The sequence below is a fragment of the Mobula birostris genome, chromosome 8 (genome assembly GCF_030028105.1).
Source record: "Mobula birostris isolate sMobBir1 chromosome 8, sMobBir1.hap1, whole genome shotgun sequence".
Taxonomy (NCBI): domain Eukaryota; kingdom Metazoa; phylum Chordata; class Chondrichthyes; order Myliobatiformes; family Myliobatidae; genus Mobula; species Mobula birostris.
The window spans coordinates 26,944,904-26,967,699 of NC_092377.1; the positions used below are offsets into that span (position 1 = coordinate 26,944,904).

General features: G+C 40.8%; 1 protein-coding gene across 1 annotated transcript in view; it reads right to left on the bottom strand.

Annotated features, from left to right (window-relative positions):
• The window catches only part of LOC140201990 (regulator of G-protein signaling 7), a 486,715-nt gene that overhangs the window by 17,996 nt on the left and 445,923 nt on the right, over positions 1 to 22,796 (bottom strand). The window contains exons 9-13 of the mRNA XM_072266857.1: positions 13,461 to 13,535; positions 11,601 to 11,699; positions 11,453 to 11,514; positions 7,427 to 7,537; positions 2,666 to 2,791 (exon numbers count right to left, since the gene is read on the bottom strand). Of these exons, the coding sequence (XP_072122958.1) occupies positions 2,666 to 2,791; positions 7,427 to 7,537; positions 11,453 to 11,514; positions 11,601 to 11,699; positions 13,461 to 13,535 (473 nt within the window). The remainder of the gene's footprint in view (positions 1 to 2,665; positions 2,792 to 7,426; positions 7,538 to 11,452; positions 11,515 to 11,600; positions 11,700 to 13,460; positions 13,536 to 22,796) is intronic.

Below are 22,796 nucleotides of genomic sequence, written 5' to 3' on the forward strand. Positions count from 1 at the left end.
GCTCATGGGTTCAAAGTCCATTCAGAAATAAGATGGCAGAGAGGAAGAATCTGTTCCTGAATCATTGAGTGTGTGCCTTCAGGCTCCTGTACCTCCTCCCCGATGGTAGCAATGAAAACAAGGCATGACCTGGGTGATTGGGGTCCCTAATGTTGGATGTCACCGTTTTGAGTCATCACTCCATCGATACTATGACGCCAGTGCCCGTGGTGAAGTTGACTTAAGTTTATATCTCTCTCCAGCTTATTTTGATCATAGATCCAGATTAGGCTAAATCGAACTTTGTGAAAAATGTGCACTAATACCATAATGTTGTTGAATATGCAGTCCATATCAGCATAGGATTTTCATCAGTACAACACAGTTACGAGCCATTCGGCCCATGATGCTGTGCTGAACTAAATAAACTAGTAATTAAATGCCCAACTAAACTGGCCTATTCTGTTTGTATATTATCACATCCTTCCATTTCATGTGCCCATCTAAGAATCTCTTAAATGTCTCTATCATATTTGCCTTCACCTCTACTGCTGGCAGTTCAGTCCAGGCACTCTTCGCTCTCTGTACAAAAAAAAAAGACTTGTTCGCCTCTCAACTTGAATGCATGCCCTCTCATATGAGATATTTTGAGCATAGGAAAGAAGACACCAACTCTCTATCAGCACCTCTCACAATATTAAACTTCTATCAGGTGTCCCCTCAGCCTCTGCCACTCTGGAGAAAACAACATAGGTTTGCCCAACTTAACCTTACAGCACACACGCTGTGATCCAGCAGCAGCCTGTAACTCTCATATGTGTCCCCCTCCAAAGTCTCGACATCCTTCCTATAATGGAATGACCAGAACTGAATGCATTACTTCAGATGCAGCCTAACCGGAGTTAAATTTTATTTCATTGCTTTTACTGAGATACCATGTGGAATTGGCTCTTCTGGCCCTTTGAGCCATGCCACGCAGTAATTCGCCAATTTGATCCCAGCCCAATCATGGGGCAATTTACAATGGTCGATTAACCTACCAACCGGTATGTCTTTGGACCGTGGAGGAAACTGGAGCACCAGCAGGAAGTTCACATGGTCACAGACAGAAAATACAAACTCCATACAGGCAGCACCGGGAATTGAACCTAGGCTGTATCCACTGTAAAGTGTTATGCTAACCACTACGTTACTGTGCCGCTACATAAAGCTGCAACACAGGTAATTCAGTGGCCCTTGAACTCACTGCCTTGATTAATAAAGGCAAGCATGCCATATGCATTCCTAACCATCCTATTAATGTGTGCAATCACTTTTGGGGAGGGTGGACGTGGACCCCAAGATCCCTCTGCATAGCAACACTGTTAAGGGCAGTGCCATCACTTTACATTTGATTATCCAAAGTGAACAGTTCACACTTGGCTTGATTAAACTTCTCCTGCCTTTTCTCTGCCCATATTTGTAACTGATCTATATCCCACAGTATCCTTTGGCAATTTTCCACACTATCCAAAACATCACCAGTCTTCGTATTCTCTGTGAATTTACTAACCCACCCATCCACATTTTCCGGCAGTTCATTTATGTGTAACCACAAACAGCAGAGTTTGCCGCATGGATCCCTGTGGAGCACCACTAGTCACTGACCTCCAGGCAGAATAAATCTCATTGACCACTTTAGTGGCAACTCAAACAAGCCAATGCCGCTTCTGGTCATAGAACACACAGGGTAATGGTTCTACATGGGTAGTTATCTTTATGTGACGCGCCCTCTGATCAATTCAATAATAATGTTCAAAAAAGTAGAAGAAATGTATTCGATCCTTTATTGGCAATGAGTAAAGCACACAATCTCGAAGCGACAAAAACTTATGGAACTAAAGCCAGCGATAATAAATGTACTTAAGCAATTTCAAATATAATTAAGCAAAGTTAGGCAGTCAACAAAAGATATGACAGCCAACTATCCCCAGATCTAAATTGCCCAGAAAAAAGAATGACTATGTAACTACCCTTCTCACCCACACCCACGTGACTAACTACTATAATGAACATAATAAACATGCAACACAGAACACAATGCAGATAGAAAACAGGTGCATGCCCACTACTCTCTATCTTCTATGACCAAGCCAGTTCTGAATTAAAATAGCCAATTCACCATGGGTCCTATGCATATTACTCTTCTCAGTGAGCCTACCATGAGGGGCCTTATCAAAATCCTTACTAAAATCTATATTGACAATATCCTTAGTTCTGTTGCAGCCTGTCTCATCTATAATCAAGTTAGTAAGATACGGCCTGCTCTGGACAAAACATTGCTGACTTTCCCTAATGGTTTTCCAAAGGCTCATAATTCCTTCCCTAAATATCCCTCCAATAGCTTTCCTACCACTGGTGTGAGACTCATTGTCTATAGTTTCCAGGATTTTCCCTATTTCCTTTTTGAATAACAAAAGAACATTAACTACTCACAAGTCCTCCGGGACCTCACCTATGGCTAGAAAGACACAAAGGTCATGATCAAGTTCCCAACAATCGCATCCTATGCTTCTCTCAATAATCAGAGTTATATACCATTAGGCCCTGGGGACTTAATGCAAGCTATGAGAGGATTTTACCAGGGATAGACAGTTTTGATATTAGTTTGACTACTTTCTCCTGGGAAGAATGATGTTGTACATACCGGAGGTTTTCAGAACTGAATTCAGACTCCACAAATTTAAGAAACTGCTCACGGCCAACAGGATCTTTTAGAACTTCATCAATACAGAAACCCCATCGCTTTACCCTCTGTCCGTATGGTTCCTTGCTGCAAATACAAGTAGTAAAGATTCTTAAGCGTTATTAACAACAGCAGCAAGTTGCACTTGTGCATTTGGGCTTCAAAAAACTACAAGCGTTAATAGGATCCTCAGTCAATGCACTACCGTGGAAACGATAAATGCTTCTATCACTAGCCTTTAACAAAAAAACATGGTGAAATGGATGATCTCATTCAGTTTCTTCCTTTTAAAAATTAATGATGATGGTGAAGTTGACCCAGACCTGAGAGGCCAACGTTGGGCATTTTCATGCCTTACAAGGCACAGTTCAAGAGACTGTGTGGGGCGCCACTCCTCACACAGACATTTCGCGGTATTACTTTACGAGGCCCAGTTGCGAGCTCGACATCAACCCGGCGTGGATGGAGAGCGCACATGGGGGCGATCTGTCACTGGATCGAACTCGGGAGCCTCTGTTCTCGAGCCTGGCGCTGATCTCACTGCACCACCAGCCGACCAGGGTGGGTGCTTTATACTTACTACCTGATTTTTTTAATCTGGGAAATCTGTACGTAGATGGATTGGATTTATAAATGTAATTTCAAACTGTTTCATGTTCCTTATATTGACAAAAAATCCCAGCATCTAGGAAAGATAGCCAATATACAATCACTTAATTTCATCCTTTTGCCTCTTTCTACACATGGGTAAATGTTTGATTTCCAAATATTTATCCATTTTACTTTTAAAATGCTTTTTGGAAACTGCTTCCTCCACTGCATCTACAATGATCAGCATTTCAGTGTGAGAAGAATTCTCTGATTTCTCCCTCTGGATTTGTCATGCTGATCCTTATTTTATGCCCTTTGGTTATGAACTCACTAACCAAATGGAGATATTTGTTTTCCCTTTTTTTCCCAAAACATTTTAACATTATGAATAACCTCTTGGATCTCCTCATAATCTTCAATGATGCGATGGAAGTTCATTCTGGCTGACAGTGTCAAGCAACATAAATTGGGTCAATGGAATTGAAAGCAGCATGCAGACACAATGGTACATCCTGTTTAGTCCTATAAAATCGGAATAGATTTCTAAGTGCCACACATTTTCCAGGCTCATCCAGGTACTTTGGATCTGGGAGAAGGGGGGAAAAGCGACCTGCTACAGACTGTGAAAACCAGTGTAGATTAATAATGCAGAACTCTGGTTCATCATGAGAGGAAGAAATCTGAAGGTTGATAACAGAACAACTTTCCCTGAACTCACCTATTCGTTTATATTGGCAAGATATTGGTGTTCATTCTCTTTAGCCTGTGGTAAATTGACACCAATTGAATGACAAGCATAGAAAATCAGGGAATTGGTAGAGAAAAAAAAATCATTACAAGGCTTCTTAACTGAAATCCTGTCATCAATTTTTCTCTGAGTTGTTCTCAATAGCAAATGTCTGCACAAACTGCAATGGCCGCATTACTAATGCATTTACCACAAGGATGAAACTACTCTTTCCATAAAAGGCTTCCATGGAAGTGAGGTAAAATTGTTGTGCACTCTCTTCTGTGGAAAGGATGTGTCCCCATTCAGTCCCATGACATGCAACATAAGTTTATCAAAGAAACAATTATCATAGTACAAAACGCCCTGAGTAACAAACAGGGTTCATTTTTACAGATTTCATCTATTAAATCAGAAAATTACTCAGAATGGTAACCATACTTCCACAATATTGTAATGAATGAAATTAAAAGCAGAAGATGGGTAATTACTAAATGTGGAGGGAGAGAGACAACTACTTCTGCCACTCGTAGGAACAAGCAAATATTCCTATGTCAGACTTTTGAATTTAATAATATAATGGGAGCTCGCTTGTACATAGGTGTATCAATAAGTTAGATTGTTATAAACTGGGGACAGTATTAAGGTGCATAATGTAGAGGTGCAGAGATCATTGTCACTGATGCTTGGGAAAAATGAGTCTGGCAGAGAATGTCGGCAAATTGTCATTTCCTTGTGGAACACTTTTAATTTGCATCTCTTTGCTGATTCCTTGTGGGGCTTACACCTTGATTTACTGCAAATGAAAAGTATAGGTCACAGGTTTGCACCTTTTCAATTCTGTTTGTAAAATGCTGAAGCGATGGCAATAAACTTCAATGCACATCTGATAGTGGGTGTACTTCAGAGGCAATAAGGTGAAGAGCATCCTGAACTGCGATTATTGTATGATGGTTGCTAATTGACCCAGACCGATCACTGGCACAATCTAATATGAATGAAACAGCCTTTACATGCAAATTATGTACTAAATGGGTTCACCTTCCAGGCAATTTTTAGAAAATAAATGAACCTGTTTGTATTTTGGTTCCTTTAAAGATTTATATATCAAAAAGCAAAACCTATTCATTAGATCTATTAAATTCAACAATCAACACTATTATGCTGATGATTAATAGGCAAAATAAATGGCATTCTAGCAGCAAAATATACTGTCTTAATTTAACATCCTGTTTCTTGATATAATATCCTTTAATGTACTTTAATAAAATGATGCTTTTAAAATATTCTGGTTGGAGGCATGATATAAGCTATGATTAAGGAACAATTGTTGTCCATTTAGTGTTGGAATGTTTAATTGAGGACTCAGAAATATTTAGAAAACTCTAACCAAGTTTTTAATGTATGGAGATATGACAGTGTAGGGATAGAGAGATACATGGAGGTAAACATATTTCTTCTCCTTTAAGGACCATTACGTTATCCTTTGTATTAAACTTCCTTAGGAAGTGTTCTAGGCAGCCTGATGTTCTCTGCACAAAAGACTGGCACAGACACTTTACCCTTTAAACAGTGCAGCTACGCAATAACATTCCTGTAGCTATTGGAAGCTTTCCCTGTTATCTCAGAATCCATTTGATATTAAAATAGCAAACTGAAGTATCTGAATTTTGGAACCTCGGTGTCTCAACTTATCTAAACACACATTCCACAGAGACACTTAGTGAGACAGTTCTGGATCTGAATCTGCCGTGGGTGTCTTTTTCATGATTAAGAGTTTCTGTTTTCCTTGAATTAAAAACTTTTTTACTTTCTTTTACAAATTTAGAGAAATTTAAGAAGATTTGATACATTTTCATCCTAATCTCTAACAAGATGTACTTAATAGAATTTAATATAGCAAAGAAAGTGGAGACTAAAGACTTTTCAGCTATAGCAGTATTACAAGTAGTAAGCAAAATAGAGTTTAGAAAATTCAGGGTCTGGGTCAATTAAACCAAACTGGCAACTTTTGATACATTTACTACTTAAGCTTCACTATAGTTTAACCAATACTGGAAGTTCTTCATTAGGGAAAGGAAAAGGAAAGTAACAAAAACTTTAGTTTTTAATGTCCCTGGTCTGAAGTAATCCACATGAAACAATTAGCTCAATGTGATACAGCTGTAATTTGGTAACTCAACTGGTGGTGGCATCTGTTCGTCTCGCGAGACCATGGCTCTGCACCTGGAAAGTCTTGCCTCAGTCTGTGTTGGTACAGCAGCGTCTGTTGTGGCTGTAGAGGTCCACACGGGAGTGACAGTCTCGGCTGCAGTGACTGCACTTGAAGGTGCTGTCCTCCAGTGTTGTCTTGGTGCTGTTTTCTCGGTGAGTGTGCTTTTCTTTAGCAGCAAGCCTCAGCTTCTCTTCTCCTCTTTTTAGACCTCTGCGTAGTTCCAGCCTCTAACAAGAGTGATCGTCTGCAATGTCCTCCCGCCTTTCGACGTTCATGTTCAGTGACTTAATGTCTCTCATGCAGACATCTCTGAAACGAAGATGGGGCCGCCCTTGTGCTCTCTTGCCGGAGGCCAAGGCCTCCAGCAATTCAACTGACTTTATAATATAAGACCTGTCAATATCCCTGTTAGATGTAAGCACACATGTTCCAGTGGAGGGCACAGGAGTGAGTATTTTTTAAAGTCAGATATGGAGGTCCATGCAATTGAACATTTACAGTTGGTTCCTACAGATTTCACACTAATTTAAGTCAATGGAAAACATTATTATGACTTGTTTGGAGAGTGAAATGGATCAATATCACTTGTAGTCAACTTATTGAACTATCAAACATTTTCAAATGACACACAATAAAGAAAACTTTAATGAATGGTAGTAAAAGTGCATAATTTACCACTTTGTATCTGTTCTTTTCTCTTGCTATCAGAAAGTATGAAATCCCAGCTCTAATGAGAACTGATATTTGAAGTAACTGAAAACATTTCAACGATTTCTATGTTGTTTAGAATGTGATACATGTGCAAAAATCTATCTAGTAAGTATTCTAATGTTCAAAGTTATCAGTGCTGTATAAAAATTGAAGTCTCTTCCCTGACTCTCTATGCCAGCAAGCTAAAGGAGTCAACACGGACTGTCTCTGCTGAGCAGCAGTTTACCTAGTCAACGTGCAATACAGGCAGTGACAAACAAACAAGCCATTGTGTTGGAAAAGAATACAGAAAGGCAAGGTATAATGTAAAACCAAAGGTTTCTTAAAATTTTGAATTACATACTTAACAACATTAAATTTATACGGCTCCTTTAAAACCTGATATATTCAAGGGTATACAGACTTTGGGCAACTCAGCTTATGTAATTTAAGGAATGCCTGCCATTTTTCAAGTGGAAGAAGCAAAGTAAAGACAGACCTTGCTTCCAGCTCCCAGAAGGAAATGTCATCAGACGTCCATGGGTTTGAAGGTTCAGGGCTTATGAGAAATGGATCAAATTCCATATACTGCTCTGTGTATCCTATCAGACTAAAATCAAAATAAACGCTCGTGAGATAAAAACATCCTGCATGTGTGATTATAGTACCAATTACTACAGTTTATAAATAAAGGGTTAATTGGTCTTCAAATATAGCAATAAGAAATTCAAATCAAGATGACCACTCCTGGAGTCTCTGTGAATATGACGGAAGAGACATTAAATCTTTTCTGCATGATCCAGTATATAGCACAATATGTCTATGATTTGTGAATATCTTATCCATCCAACTTCGATGTGTGCAGATTGGCAAGTGCGGATTGGGACAGGCTGTTTTCTAGACAAGGTGTACTTGGAAAGTGGGAGGCCTTCAAAAATGAGATTTTGAGAGAATAAAGTTTGTATGTGCCTGACACAATAAAAGATAAAGATAACAAGTGTATGGGACCTTGGTTTTCAAGAGATTTTGAGGCTCCTGTTAAGAGAAAAAAAGGAGGTGCCTGGCAGGTATAGGCAAGTCAGAATAAATGAGGTGCTTATGCAGTACAAGAAATGCAGGAGAACACTTAAGAAAGAAATCAGGAAGGCTAAAAGAAGGCATGAGGTTGCTCTAGCAGACAAGGTGAAGGAGAATCCTAAGGGATTCAACAGCTATGTTAAGAGCAAAAGGACTGAAAGGGACAAAATTGGTCCTCTGGAAGACCAGAATGGTAATCCATGTGTGGAGCCAAAACAGATGGAGGAGATTTTAAATGTGTTCTTTGCATCTGTATTTATTCAGGAGACAGATACAGAGTCTATAGAAGAGAAGAAAAGCAGCATCAACTTCATAGACCTGGTACAGATTACAGAGGAGGAGGCGTTTGCTCCCCTTAGGTAAATAAGGGCAGGTAAGTCCCCAGGACTTGGCAAGGTGTTCCGTCGGCCCCTACGGAAGGCAAGTACAGAAATTCCTGGAGCCTTAGCAGAGAGATTTAAAACATACTTAGTGGCAGGGGAAGTACCAGAGGATTGGAGGTTAGCCAATGTTGTTCTGCTGTTTAAAAAGTACTCTAAACAGAAGCCAGGAAATTATAGGTCAATGAGTCTGACATCAGTTGTGGGAAAGTTATTGGAAGTTATTCTAAGGGACCGGATATTTAATTATTTGGATAGACATGGACTGAGTAAGGATAGTCAGCATGACTTAGTATGCGGTAGGCCATGTCTAATCAACCTTAGAGAGTTCTTTGAGGAGGTTACTAGGAAGGTGGATGAAGGCAAAGCAAGGCAGTGGATATGGATTTTAGTAAGGCATCTGTCAGGGTCCTGCATGGGAGTCTTCTCATGAAGGTTCAGTCGCTTTGCGTTCAGGATAAGGTAGTAAATTGCACGACATTGGCTTTGTGAGAGAAGCCAGGGAGTGGTAGTAGATGGTTGCCTCTCTGACTGGAGGCCTGTGACTAGTGGTGTGCTGCAGGGACTGGTGCTGCGTCCACTGTTGGTTGTCATCTATATCAATGATCTGGATGATAATGTAGTTAACTCACACTACAGGCTGGAGGAACTCAGCAGGTCGGGCAGCATCCGTGGAAACGATCAGTCAACGTTTTGGGCCGGAACCCTTCATCAGGACTCCAGCCCCTTGGTATGAACATTGAATTCTCTAACTTCCGGTAATTCCTTCCCCCTCCCTTCCCCATCCCAGTTTCACACTGCCCCCTCCCCCAGCTGCCTACTACCTCCCTTATGGTTCCACCTCCTTCTACTACCCATTGTGTTTTCCCCTACTTCACCTTTCCTGCCTATCCCCTCCCCCACCCCTTTATCTTTCCCCTTACTGGTTTTTCACCTGGAACCTACCAGCCTTCTCCATCCCACCCTCCCCCCAGCTTCTTTATAGGGCCTCTGCCCCTTCTTTCTTCAGTCCTGATGAAGGGTTCTGGCCTGAAACGTTGACGGATCGTTTCCACGGATGCTGCCCAACCTGCTGAGTTCTTTCAGCTTGTAGTGAGTGTTGCTTTGACCCCAGCATCTGGAGAATATTTTGTATTTATGATAATGTAGTTAACTGGATCAGGAAATTTGTGAATGACACCAAGATTGGAGGTGTAGTGGACAGTGAGAAAGACCATCATGGCTTGCAGCAGGATCTGGATCAGCTGGAAAAATGGGCTGAAAAACATCAGACAAGTGCGAGGGTTTGCACTTCAGTAGGACCAAACAGGGTAGTTCTTATATAGTGAAGGTAGGAAACTGAGGAGTGTGGTAGAACAAGGGGACCTGGGAATAGAGGTACATAGTTCATTGAAAGTGGTGTCACAGGTAGACAGGGTCATGAATAGAGTTTTTGGCACATTGGCCTCCATAAATCCATGTATTGAGTATAGAAGATGGGACGTTATGTTGAAGTTGTATAAGACATTGGTGAGATTGTGTGCAGTTTTGGTCACCTATCTATAGGAAAGATGTAAGCAAAGGTGAAAGAGTGCAGAAAAATTTACAGTGGCATTGTCGGATCTGGAAGACCTGAGATATAAGGAAAGATCAAATCGGTTAGGACTGTATTCTTTAGAACCTAGAAGACTGAGAGGGAAGTTAATAGAGGTATACAAAATTATGAGGGGTATATATAGGGTAACTGCAAGAAGGCTTTTTTCACTGAGATTGGGTGGGACTATAACCAGAGGTCATAGGCTAAAGGTGAAAGGTGATAAGCTTAGGGGGAACATGAGGAGCAACAACTTCATTCAGAGGGTTGTGAGATTGTGGAGTGAGCTGCCAGCTTCATTTCAACATTTGAGAGAAGTTTGGATGTGGACATGTTAGTAAGTGTATGGAGGGCTATGGTCCTAGTGCAGGCTGATGGGAGAAGGCAGTTTAAATAGTTTCGGAATGGACCAGATGGGCCAAAGGGCCTGTTTCTGTGCTGTACTTCTCTATGACTCAATGGCTTATTCAAATGGGAAAAGAAAGAAGTCAAAGTACAACGTTTGTATTTGTTTCCTGAGGAGAAATCAAGATTGTCAGAACGTTCTGTTGATTTGGAATGAGTGGATGATGAAGAACACTCAAAATTCTGGAGAAACTCCGTGGATGAGGCAGCAACTCTGGAGGGAAATAGAACATTAACATTTGTGGGTCCTTCATCAGGATTGTTTCGTGAGAGGGGAGAGAGCCAGGAGAAAAAAGCAAATGGATGAAAATGGGTGAAACAAGTGTTGGCAGATGATTGGTGGATCCATCTGAGAGGGGCATGATAGGCAGGTGATTGGACAAGATCAGGAAAGATGTAAGAAGCTGGAAATTTATAGGTGAAAGTGACAAAGAACTGAAGTAGATTGACTGAAAGGAGAGGGGAGTGGACTGGACCATGGAATAAAGAGTAAGAGCTGAGATGGGGAATGGGAAGGAAGAATCTGCAGGCGATGGGCAGATTAAAGGGTGGGGAGGCGAAACAGAAGAGGTAATAAGGTTGGTGGGATAAAGGGAAATGTTGTATTTATATAGTATTTGATGGTATTTATATAGCAGTATTTACCCTGTAATAAGTCCCAAAAAGACTGTGCAGGACAAAGAGCAGAGCTATGAATAACCAGTCAATTGTCCTTTATCGTATATTACTAGATGTTGGCCATGATTTTGATGGAACTTACTTTTCTTTTTGAAACTGCAACCAGATCTATATTCTGATTAATACCTGATGCAAAAGGTGATTGATCTCACAATGCAACACTCCTTCACTAAAATTTCAGTCTAATTAATATATTTAAGGTCCAGATTTGGATTTGAATGCAAGGTATTCTAAGTACTACCAATTGATAATTGATAAAGAACCGGGGGTGAAGGTCTGATGTAAGTATTGGAAGTAATGGGCTAACATATGCAGGTACGAAGCATAATTAACTTATTATGCCTAGTATAGAGACGATGGGCAAAAAGCAAAGAAACATCTGAAAATTATGAAATGGAAAATAGAACCCTACCTTTCTGCAACTTTTGACATTTTTAACCGATGCCTGTCTAGCTGCATTTGCCAGAATTTTATCTGTAAAAGGAAAGTTCATCAAAATAAACTCACAAAATTGTACAACATTGCTCTTGTATAACTCACACCTGATCCATCCTACTCACCTGCTGATGTAGCTCTTCTACTGTCGGCTGCTTTGCTTCCGGCGCAGGGACATGAGTAGGACTGTGACTTCGGACATCATTTTGTAATCCATAGACAGACTAAACACAAGACGGAAATAAGAATAATTTGGAAGTGGAAGTCCCTGGCTTGCCTCATATCTAGCTGACTTTGGCTTTTAATACACATGGGGACTTAAAAAATAGAAGCAGGAACCCTCTACAAGAGAGTTCACCATTTAATAGGAGTTTTCTAGAGTCCTTTCATGGAGTTACAAAGTATTTGCTTAATTTATCCACCATTTACTGATTCACCTAATTTGACTAGTTTAAAGCAATTGGAAATTTAGAGTTACTTACAGCTAACTAGACAGGGATACTAGATGAAGTACAGTTTAAGAAGCTGTCAGAAAAATTCTAGGAAGTTTCACTGCCTTCCTTGATCCAAATAGATCAGCATTAAGGTCCAAGGCCTAAGAAGAAATCACATTTGGTGTCTGGCATAATTTATGTTTTGTGTATTGTTTTGCATCCATGCTCCAATGCACAGCAAGCAAGTTTTGCATTGCGCCTATCCCTCACTGTACAGTACTTGTACATATGACAGTAAACTGAACTTGACATGTGATTATGATCACTATGAAAACTATGCCTACTTTGGAATAAAATGGATTGCTTTATTAGTCATAATTATATATAATTTATGTTTAATTTATGCTTTTCTTATTAATGTTGCTTATATGATGTTATATGCCTGTGACGATGCTGTGAGTAAGTTTTTCATTTCGTCTGTACTTTTGCACTTGACAATAGAATCAACCTTGACTTTGACCACTCTTCATTTCCAACTGAATTACAGGCTTGTTGATCCTTCAGATAATTACTGCATGGAATGCTGGCATCAGAGAGGATCTTAATAGTATTATTATATTCTGCAAACAATGAGTAGTTTGGACTGCTGTTATGAGTCTCTCACTTTTCAATGACTCAGCAATTTATGCCATCATGGGTTCTAACATTACCAATTTTAACATAGCTGTTTGCAGTTTTATAAGATGTCTAATGTAATAAAATATTCCAATATCTTAAAATCAAAATCAGGTTTAATATCACTGTCATATGTTGTGAAATTTGCTGTCTTTGTAAAATGCAATTCATAATAATAGAGAAAAAAGTGCATGTGTATATATAATAGTTAAATTAAACAAGTAATGCAAAATAGAAGGAAGAGGTGGTGAGGTAGTGTCCATGAGTTCAATGTCCATTTAGGAATCGGATGTCAGAGGGGAAGAAGCTGTTCCTGAATCACTGAGTGTGTGCCTTCAGGCTTCTGTATTTCCTTCCTAATGGTAGAAATGAAAACATACCATTTCCCCTACTTCATCTATCTGGCAGATCCATAATTTGGAGCATTTTGATAAAAAGGTTTTTTATAACTTTTCTATAAGTTGTCTATCAAGAAAACTGGCCATGGTGGGGTATACTCTTTATTGTTTCTTATTTGTTTCCCAGGGTGTTAGGTTCTATATTGGATACAATGCTTTTCCAATGGATGAGTGATACATCCACTCAGCTCTACGTTGGTCTCTCAGTAAACTATGCCCTACAATATTCCGTCAACACATTTCCGCAATGAATTAGGCACCACTATATTCTACCAGTTCTTTAGGTTTCATGTTGTTCTGCCAATACATTTGATTGTACAATGCTCTGTCGATATATTGGATTTCTCAGTGTTCTGCCAATATTCCGAATCTACAATATTTTGTTTCAGTACTCTGCTTCACATTGGACCCTATATTGCTCTTGTCAGAATAGTAAGTTGAATAATCTTTTCTCAGGTGTTTTGAAAATATATTTTACCTTTCTTGTTTTGTGAGGATTTCTCATTCTGGATGATTTCTTTATGTCCACTTCTGTAGTATTTACACATCCTGGCTAAAAACAAGAAGCATCAAATTTTAAATTTATACTTATCATACTTTTCCACATCTACAGGTATCCGACATAAGGTACAACATGACAATTATCGGAAAATGTTGATCTTCTGTACATAAGGCATATGAATAAAGCAAAACTTTGTACTAATGCCCTGAGGTTTCAACTGTTCTTAAAATAGCCTAATTATATAGGAAAAAAATGAAGCACAGACTAATAAAATGACTTTACGTGCACTGGGACCCAAAAATACATTGCAACTCGCAGTATGGAACCGTACATCAGTATGCTACAGAATACCTGCTGGGCTTCTTTTGTGTAATATTCATCCAGCTCCTTTGTGTTGTAGAAATGATTTGACCCAAAGTAGATAATCAGTTAAAAAAGTACAGTGACGTCAGGTTTTCCCAGAGAAAATGCCCATTAGGCTCCCAATAGAGAAAAATGGTTAATGAAAATAAAAGAACTTAAAATGGTACAGTACTTCAAACACGTCAAGGCAATCTCACAGCCTAGGAATTCCACTGTGCACTATGATACACAATGGACCTTCAACAGGAGAACTGGCTGTACACTTATCACATTGATTTTGATGTTTGCAATTTTGCTCCCAAGTATAAAAACTAAATCTCAGGTTGCTTAGATATTTGATGGCATCCAACAGCATAAATTACATGAATTTCCCTTATGCAGGCACAGCAAGACAGAGGGGTCATGTAAGTGGATGCCAGCCTTCATAACAAGGCTAATGTTGCTGATATTTAAATGGAAGATGCCATGGAGGTCCCAGCCTGTGGTTCAGGGCCAGGAACTCATTTAAGGTAGGCTTCTGTTAAATTAAAACTGCAAGATTCAAGATTGCTTAATGTCATTTCCAGTATATATATATATATATACACACACACACACACATACACACACACATATATTTATATATATATATATAAAAATATAAATATATATAAATAAGATAGATTATATATACATAGATTGATTGTATATACAGTACATAAAGTGATGCCAGCTCTGTACATAAGATGACTATGAAAAAGTAGTACTGTTGGCGTGGGACAAACAATCCAAGAGCAGGGTGGGTTGGATCTTTCATGACGTTGCTGGCCATTTTCTGGCACACTTCTGTATATATGTCCTCATTGGTGCTGGTGATGCATCGGTCAATTTTGCCTACTGATTTGAGAGCCTTCCTATCTGCCGCAGTGCAGTTTCCATACCATACAGTGATGCAGCATGTTAGGATGCTCTCTGTTATACATCTGTAGAAGGTCGTGAGTATTGGCGTGCATAGTCCAGCTCTCTTCCGTCTCCTCATAAAGTAGGGCGTCGGTGTGCTCTCTTGATTGTGTGGGATGTGTTCTGGGACCATGAGGAGATGTTCACTCCGAGAAGTTTGGCAGTGCTCGCAGCTTCCACTGCTGTGCCGCTGATGTAAAGAAGGGTGTGAATGGTGCAAGTTCTCTTCAAGTCAATAACAATCTCCTTTGTCTTATTGACATTGAGGAAGGAGTTATTTGCCTGGCATCAGACACCTCCTCTCTGTTCCCCGTCTCATCATTGCCATCGGCAAACTTGACAATGTGATTACTCTGGTAGTTGGTCTTGCAATCGTGTGAGCAGAGTGTGCAGCAATGGGCTCAGCACACAGTCCCTGGGGGAACCGGTGTTGATGATGACGAGGAGGGAGGAGCATTGCACATCCCGACTACCTGAGGTTTGTTAGTTAGGAAGATTAACACGCCGTTACACAATGGTGTGTTTAGACTGACAAGCAGAAGTTTGTTCACCAGGTCTGTGGGATAATATTGTTGAATGCCGAATTGAAATCCTGAAACAATATTCTGACATAAGTGTCCTTGTTTTCTAGGTGTGTCAGGGCCAGTTGCTGACAGATGCTATGGCATCTGCCGTAGAGCAGTTTTGTCGATAAGCATATTGGTGAGTATCTGGTGTGGCAGGAATGGAGGTTTTTATGTGTACTATTACCACCTGTTCGAAGTACTTCACCCCTTATTGCAACATTCCCTCCCTCCTAACCTACTAATTCCCACGACACCATACCATAACTTCACTACACCCCGCTCTGTATCACAGCAGATAAAGACCACAAGAAGTGGTGTATCATGGAACACTACCAATTTCCTCATGCAAGTAGTGAGCCCCCACTCACTACTTCTCTGACCTCTTTCCACAGACCAAGTGTCTGGAGAAAGTCCTTTGGGTCAAGTACACAAAAGAATTATGCTGTTCTTGTACAAACCACCCAATGGTTCTGTTTATGTGCCTTTGTCATTCTGAAGTATTTCTAGGCGTGGATGCCAATTATCATCTGATGTAGACCCCATAAAAACTGAAGGAAATGCATTTCTTTAGGCAGCCTATTTAATAGTCCACACAGTTACAGAAAGTAGTTGTCTTTGCTCTGTACGTTTCTCTCTCTGAGCTTGTTTTCCAGAAAGAATCTGTGTTTAGCTGATAATTTATTTCCAAATGGCACACCTGCTCTGCCCAGTCAATACCTTCAGGTGGCAGTGTGGCCTCAGACCCAAGCACAGTGGGTCCTGAGACTGTTATCATGCTGATGGCAGTGATCAGTTGTAAAGTTTAGTTCATCAGCTAATCAGGTGGGGCTTTAGACATTTAGCATTAAATAATAAGCATGTTTAGTTCTGCGCCAGCTAGCAATCTCAAACAAAGCAGTGAGAAATTTGCCAAGACAAAAATATGAAGTGGGGCAACAGCATCATATTGAGGGAATGTTGCCAGTTCTGTCTGTGGAGAAGTTTCCAAGATGGCAGAGTTGTGACTTCCATTGAGGTCGTACCTCCGATTTAGTTGTTTTTTAGCTGGTTTTTAGGTTTGCAGGGATGGTTTTGGGGATAGAGAGGGGAGCTAGGGGTCTGGTTAGGGTTTAGGGACAGGAATGTTGCGGATTTAGAGGTCAGGCAGAAGTCTAAGTCTTCGCTCTGTGCTCAAAGGCTTGTAATGTGGACTTGGGACATTTGTGGATGAGAGCTGGTGGACCAACCCCACTACCATCCGGGTCAGCGAGTAGCTGGCAGTTTTCGGAGTTGGAGTTCTGTGCAGACAGGATGAATGAGGTCTGATGACCCCCTGAGTTTGTAAATCGGTGAGACCAGAGTTCAAGGTCTAATGCTTGTGGTCCTGTCTGCAAAGAGTCTGGAGTTTGTGGCCTAGTGAGAGTGTCCCTGAGGTTGATGCTGAGGACAGAGGCTTGAGGATTGAATCAGAAATCCAGAAGTCAAGGCCCGTTGGCCAGATCCCCAAGTCTGTGACTCTCTGCAATTGTGTTGGGGAAGTTAAGTCCCAATGTCCACAAGCCCCGAGTCCAAGTCCAAGTCCGCCAGAAGCTGAAGAAGATGACCCTTCCTGGCATTAGAGGACTGTGTATGTGTGGAAGTGAGGAATGGTACCTGTTTTGCTTTTGTTGCTTTGTATGTTCTGTTTGTCTTCCTTGTTCTGTTGAGCATTGTGGCATGCTAAATTGGTGCCAGAATCTGTGGCACCACTTGTAGTGGACCCCAGCATATCCTTAGTTGTGTTGGTTGTTAACCCAATCTATACATTTTGCTGCATATTTCAATGTGGTGGTTGGCATCCATCTATCTTGAAGGATCATGGGCAATCATCATCGTCAGCACAAGCCTGGGTGGAAGGGAAGATTGTGAAGCAATATGTTTGGCACCAGTTTGGCTGTAGAAGCTGCCAGAAGGATTATCAATGATGTCCAGCCACCTTAGGGGCTCCACTCCGGATCTGCTGGCTGGGTTTACTCCCGTAGTCTTTGTCTCTCCTGAGGCTGCCCACAAGGCAGTGGGGCTGGGGATTTCAATGCACATGTGACAAATAAACTTGAATCTTGAAATCTTGACTCTTTCCTGTGAAAGATTAAGGCAGAGGCTCCAACTGCTACCTCAGCTGGATGCTACAGATCTAATTGCAGTATTTTTTACCCTGTGAGAGATTACTTAGCAAGGCCATTGTTAAGCATATACATGGGAGGCTGGTACAGAAGGTTTAGTCACTTGGCATTCAGGATGAGGTAGTAAATTGGATTTGACATTGACTTCACGGAAGGAGCCAGAGAGTGGTAGTACATGGTTGTCTCACTGACTGGAGGCCCATGACTAGTGGTGTGCAACGGAAACTGGTGCTGAGCATGTTGTTATTTATCAATCAGATTAATGATTTGGATGATAATATGGTAAACTGGATCAACAAAGATATGGATGACACCAAGATTGAGAGGATAGTGGATAGTGAGGGGTCTGGACCAGCCGGAAAAATGGGCTGAAAAATGGCAGGTGGAATTCAATGTAGACAAATGTGAGGTGTTACACTTTGGGAGGTTCAACCAGGGTTGGACTTAAACAATGAAAATTAGGGGACAGAGAGATGCTATACAATAAAAAAAATCTGGGAATACAGACCCATAATTCCTTGAAAGTGGCATTACAGTAAATAGGGTTGTAAAAAAAACTTTTGGCACAATAGCCTTCATAAATCACAGTATTGGTACAGGTTCTGGGCTATTACGCTGAAGTTGTATAACACATTGGTAAGGCCAAATTCGGAGTATTGTGTGCAATTCTGGTCACCTACCTACAGGAAAAATGTCAATAAGACTGAAAGAGTGCAGAAAAAACTTACAAGGATGTGGCTGAGGACTTGAGCTACAGGGAAAGGGTGAATAGGTTAGGACTTTATTCCATGGAGCATAGGAAAATGAGGGGAGATTTGATAGAGGTACACAAAAATATAAGAGGTATGGAAAAAATACTCCGCTTCAGTAAATAAGGCACCTAAGTTCAACTATGAGCCTCCTCTTATGAAATGTGTCACTAGCCTCACCCAGGAAATCAGCCCAGGGGCTCACCGTTAAAATGAAACTTACCTTAATGTGGGAGCCAGCATGGTCCCAATTTCACACAGGATGAGCCAGTTAGAATATTCTGCATTTTGTCCTTTTTTCCCTTTTGTATTACCTTGATCTGTCTGGATGGCATGCAAGCATAAACTTTTCACTGTGCAATAATTAGCCAATTACCAAGCACTGCTGGGCCACCTTTAAAGTATTAATTTTGAGGAAAATCTTGACCCACTAACTTAACTCCAGTTGCAGCAAGTTGGTGAATCTAAGTTATGGTTTAAAAGAAATATGTTTGGAGAGAGAGGCAGCAGGGAATGGCCTCAGCTTGAATCTGTTCTTCCCTCCACAGATGCTGCCAGACCTGCTACTTCTTCCCAGCATTTCTGTTTTTATATTCTCTGTGGCTCCTCTGCACATGATTATCATGTCATAAAGCTCAAAGAATTACTGAAAACTCTGACAACTCACCCTTGATGACGCAGTTCCTGGATTAATAACTTGCCTCTACCACATAGTGCAATGCAGTGATTAGATTCTATTTCTAGAAATGCTAAATGAATGGCTGAGCATTGCTTCAATTATGCCCTGATCGTTTCATTAAAGCCAAAATACACAGCAGCTTGCAAATCCTTTGTTGGTGGAAAACTAAAATATGTAAAACTGCATAAGCTATAAAAGCTGTTTTTATTTGTTGTTATGATTAATAAGAGGTTAATCTATTGAAGATTATTCCTGTTTAATTTAAAATGTGAATTATTTAAGGTCAACCCAACAAAAACTGAGAAAAACAACCCAAAAAAATTGAAGACAATGTTCGGGTTTTTTTGTCATCAGACAAAATATAAAAACTAAAATTATATCTATTCACAAACATTTTGGCTTCCTCACTTTAAACTGTTAATCATTATGGAAGTTCTCTAATTAATCATAATTATTTTTGAAGAACTTGGTGAAATGACAGAAGTCAAGTATATACTGATTCCCTGGGCTCTTACTGATGGTGTGGCAGAAAATCAGACAACTTTCTCACAGCAGTTCTATATCTTTGAATATAGAACTGTCCTCCACTTTCTCCACACACTGCTCTCCAATTGCTCTGCACCAGCCCCAACCTTATCATCAGACTCGCAGACAGAAGGGGTGCTGTTGTAGTGTGGCAGACCAATCTTACCTTGCTGAGGCCAGGCAGCAACACTCAGACACCTCCTCTTATCTACCCTTTGAAAGGGACCCTCACTGGACCAGCAAAAAACTGTTTCCAACACCATTACTAACTTCATCAACTCTAGAGAACTCCCATCCACTGCCACCAGACTCATAGTTCCCTTACTCCACACTACTTGTTTCTACCTCCTACCTAAGATCCACAAACATGACAGTCCGGGTTGGCCCACTGTCTCTGCCTGCTCCTGCCCCACTGAACTCATATCCACAAACCTCGACTCCATTCTATTCCCCTTGATTCATTCCCCTCCAACCTATATCCTTGACACTTCATATGCTCTCTCGATCTCCACAACAGAATTCAGTTTCCTGGCCCTGACTTCCTCATTGTCACCATGGATGTCCAGTCCCTGTATACTTCTATCCCCCATTAAGGCGGCTTTGAAGCTCTCCATTTCTTTCTCAACAAAACCTAACATTTCCCACTGTAATCTTGAAAATACCACTTCCTGCCATCTCCTGTAAAAATGCTATTCGCTTTTCTCAGTTCCTTTGTCTTCATTACATCTGTTACCAGGATGAAGCTTTCCTTTCCAGGACGACAAGGATGCCCTCCTTCTTCAAAGAATGGGGTTTCCCTTCCTTCACCATTGATGCTGCCTTCGCCCACAGCGCCTCCATTTCCTGGACATCTGTGCTTACCAATTTTCTTCTCTGCCCCAATCTCCTGCCTTCCTCCATATCCCTTCATGCCCTGATCAATCAAGAATCTATTGACCTCTGCCTTAAATATACATAAAGACTTGGCCTCTGCAGCTGCCAGTGGTAATGAATTCCACATGTTCACCACCTTCTGGCTAAAGGAATTCTTCCCTACTTCTGTTCTAAAAGGACACCCTTCTATTTTGAGGCTGTGTTATCTGGTCTTAGGCACTCCCACCATAGAAAACATTCTCTCCACACCCACTCTGTCAAGGCCTTTCACCATTTGATAGGTTTCATTTGGTCACCCCTCGGTCTTCTAAATTTCAGTGAATGCAGGCCTTGAGCCATCAAATGCTCTTCATATGACTAGCCATTTTATCCTGGAATCATTTTCATGACGCTCTCCAGTTTTAGCACATACTTTCTAAGATAAGGGGCCTAAACCTGTTTAGAATACTCTAAGTGAGGCTTCAACAGTGCTTTATAAAGTCTCAACATACATCCTTGCTTTTACATTCTAGTTTTCTTGAAATTAATGCTAACATTGCACTTGCCTTCCTCAGCACAGACTCAACCTGCAAATTAACCTTTAGAGAATCCAGCACAAGGACTCCCAAGCCCCTTTGCACCTCAAATTTTTGTATTTTCTCCCCATTTAGAAAACAGTCAACACTTTCATTTCTTCCACCGAAGTGCATGACCATACATTTCCTGACACTGTCTTCCATCAGCCACTTCTTTGCCCAGTCTCCTAATCAGTCTAAGTCCTTCTGTCGCCTCCCTATTTCCTCAAAACTATCTGTCCCTCCACCTATCTTCATATTGTCTGCAGACCCTGCAACAAAGCCATCAGTTCTGTCATTCAAATGATTGACAAATAATGTAAAAGGCATCAGTCCCAACACAGAGCCCTGTGGAACACCACTAGTCACTGGCAATCAGCCAGAAAAGGCTCACTTTGTTCCTACTCTTTGCCTCCTATCAATCAGCCACTGCTTTATCCATGCTAGAATCTTTCCTGTAACACCATGGACTTGTTAAGCAGCCTTATAAGGGGCACTTTGTCAAAGGGCTTCTGAAAATCCAAGTACACAACAGCAACTGATTCTCCTTTGTCTATTCTGCTTGTTATTTTTCAAAGAATTTCAACAGATCTGTCAAGTAAGATTTTACTTTGAGGAAACCATGCTGACTACAGCCTATTTTATCACGTGTCTCCAAGTACCCCAAAACCACATCTTTAACAAATTACTCCAACATCTTCTGAAGTCAGACTAACTGGCCTATTGTTTCTTTTCTTCTGCCTCTCTCTCTTCTTGAAGAGTGCAGTGACATTTGCAATTTTCCAGCTGGTAAATTGGTATTCCCTCGGACCTTGAAGGAAACTAGTGTTGAAATTGCAGGGGCCCTGGCAGATATATTTAAAATGTTGGTGTCTATGGGTGAGGTGCTGGAGGATTGGAGAGTAGCTCACGTAGTTCCGTTGTTTAAAAAAGGATCGAAAAGTAATCTGGGAAATTATAGGCCGGTAAATTTGATGTCGGTAGTGGGTAAGTTATTGGAGGGAGTACTAAGAGACAGAATCTACAAGCATTTGGATAGACAGGGACTTATTAGGGAGAGTCAACAAGGCTTTATGCATGGTAGGTCATGTTTGACCAATCTATTGGAGTTTTTCGAGGAGGTTACCAGGAAAGTGGATGAAGGGAAGGCAGTGGACTTCAGTAAGGCCTTTGACAAAGTCCCACAAGGGAGGTTAGTTAGGAAAATTCAGTCGCTAGGTATACATGGAGAGGTGGTAAATTGGATTAGACATTGGCTCAATGGAAGAAGCCAAAGAATGGTAGTAGAGAATTGCTTCTCAGATTGGAGGCTTGTGACTAGTGGTGTGCCACAGGGATCAGTGCTGGGTCCATTATTATTTGTCATCTATATCAATGATCTGGATGATAATGTGGTAAATTGGATCAGCAAATTTGCTGACGATACAAAGATTGGAGGTGTAGTGGACAGCGAGGAAGGTTTTCAGAGCCTGGACAGGGACTTGGACCAGCTGGAAAAATGGGCTGAAAAATGGCAGATGGAGTTTAATACAGACAAGTGCGAGGTATTGCACTTTGGAAGGACAAACCAAGGTAGAACATACAGGGTAAATGGTAAGGCACTGAGGAGTGCAGTAGAACAGAGGGATCTGGGAATACAGATACAAAATTCCCTAAAAGTGGCGTCACAGGTAGATAGGGTCGTAAAGAGAGCTTTTGGTACATTGGCCTTTATTAATCAAAGTATTGAGTATAAGAGCTGGAATGTTATGATTGAGGTTGTATAGGGCATTGGTGAGGCCGAGTCCGGAGTATTGTAAACACGAGGAATTCTGCAGATGCTGGAAATTCAAGCAACATATATCAAAGTTGCTGGAGTATTGTGTTCAGTTTTGGTCACCAAATTACAGGAATGATATTAATAAGGTTGAAAGAGTGCAGAGA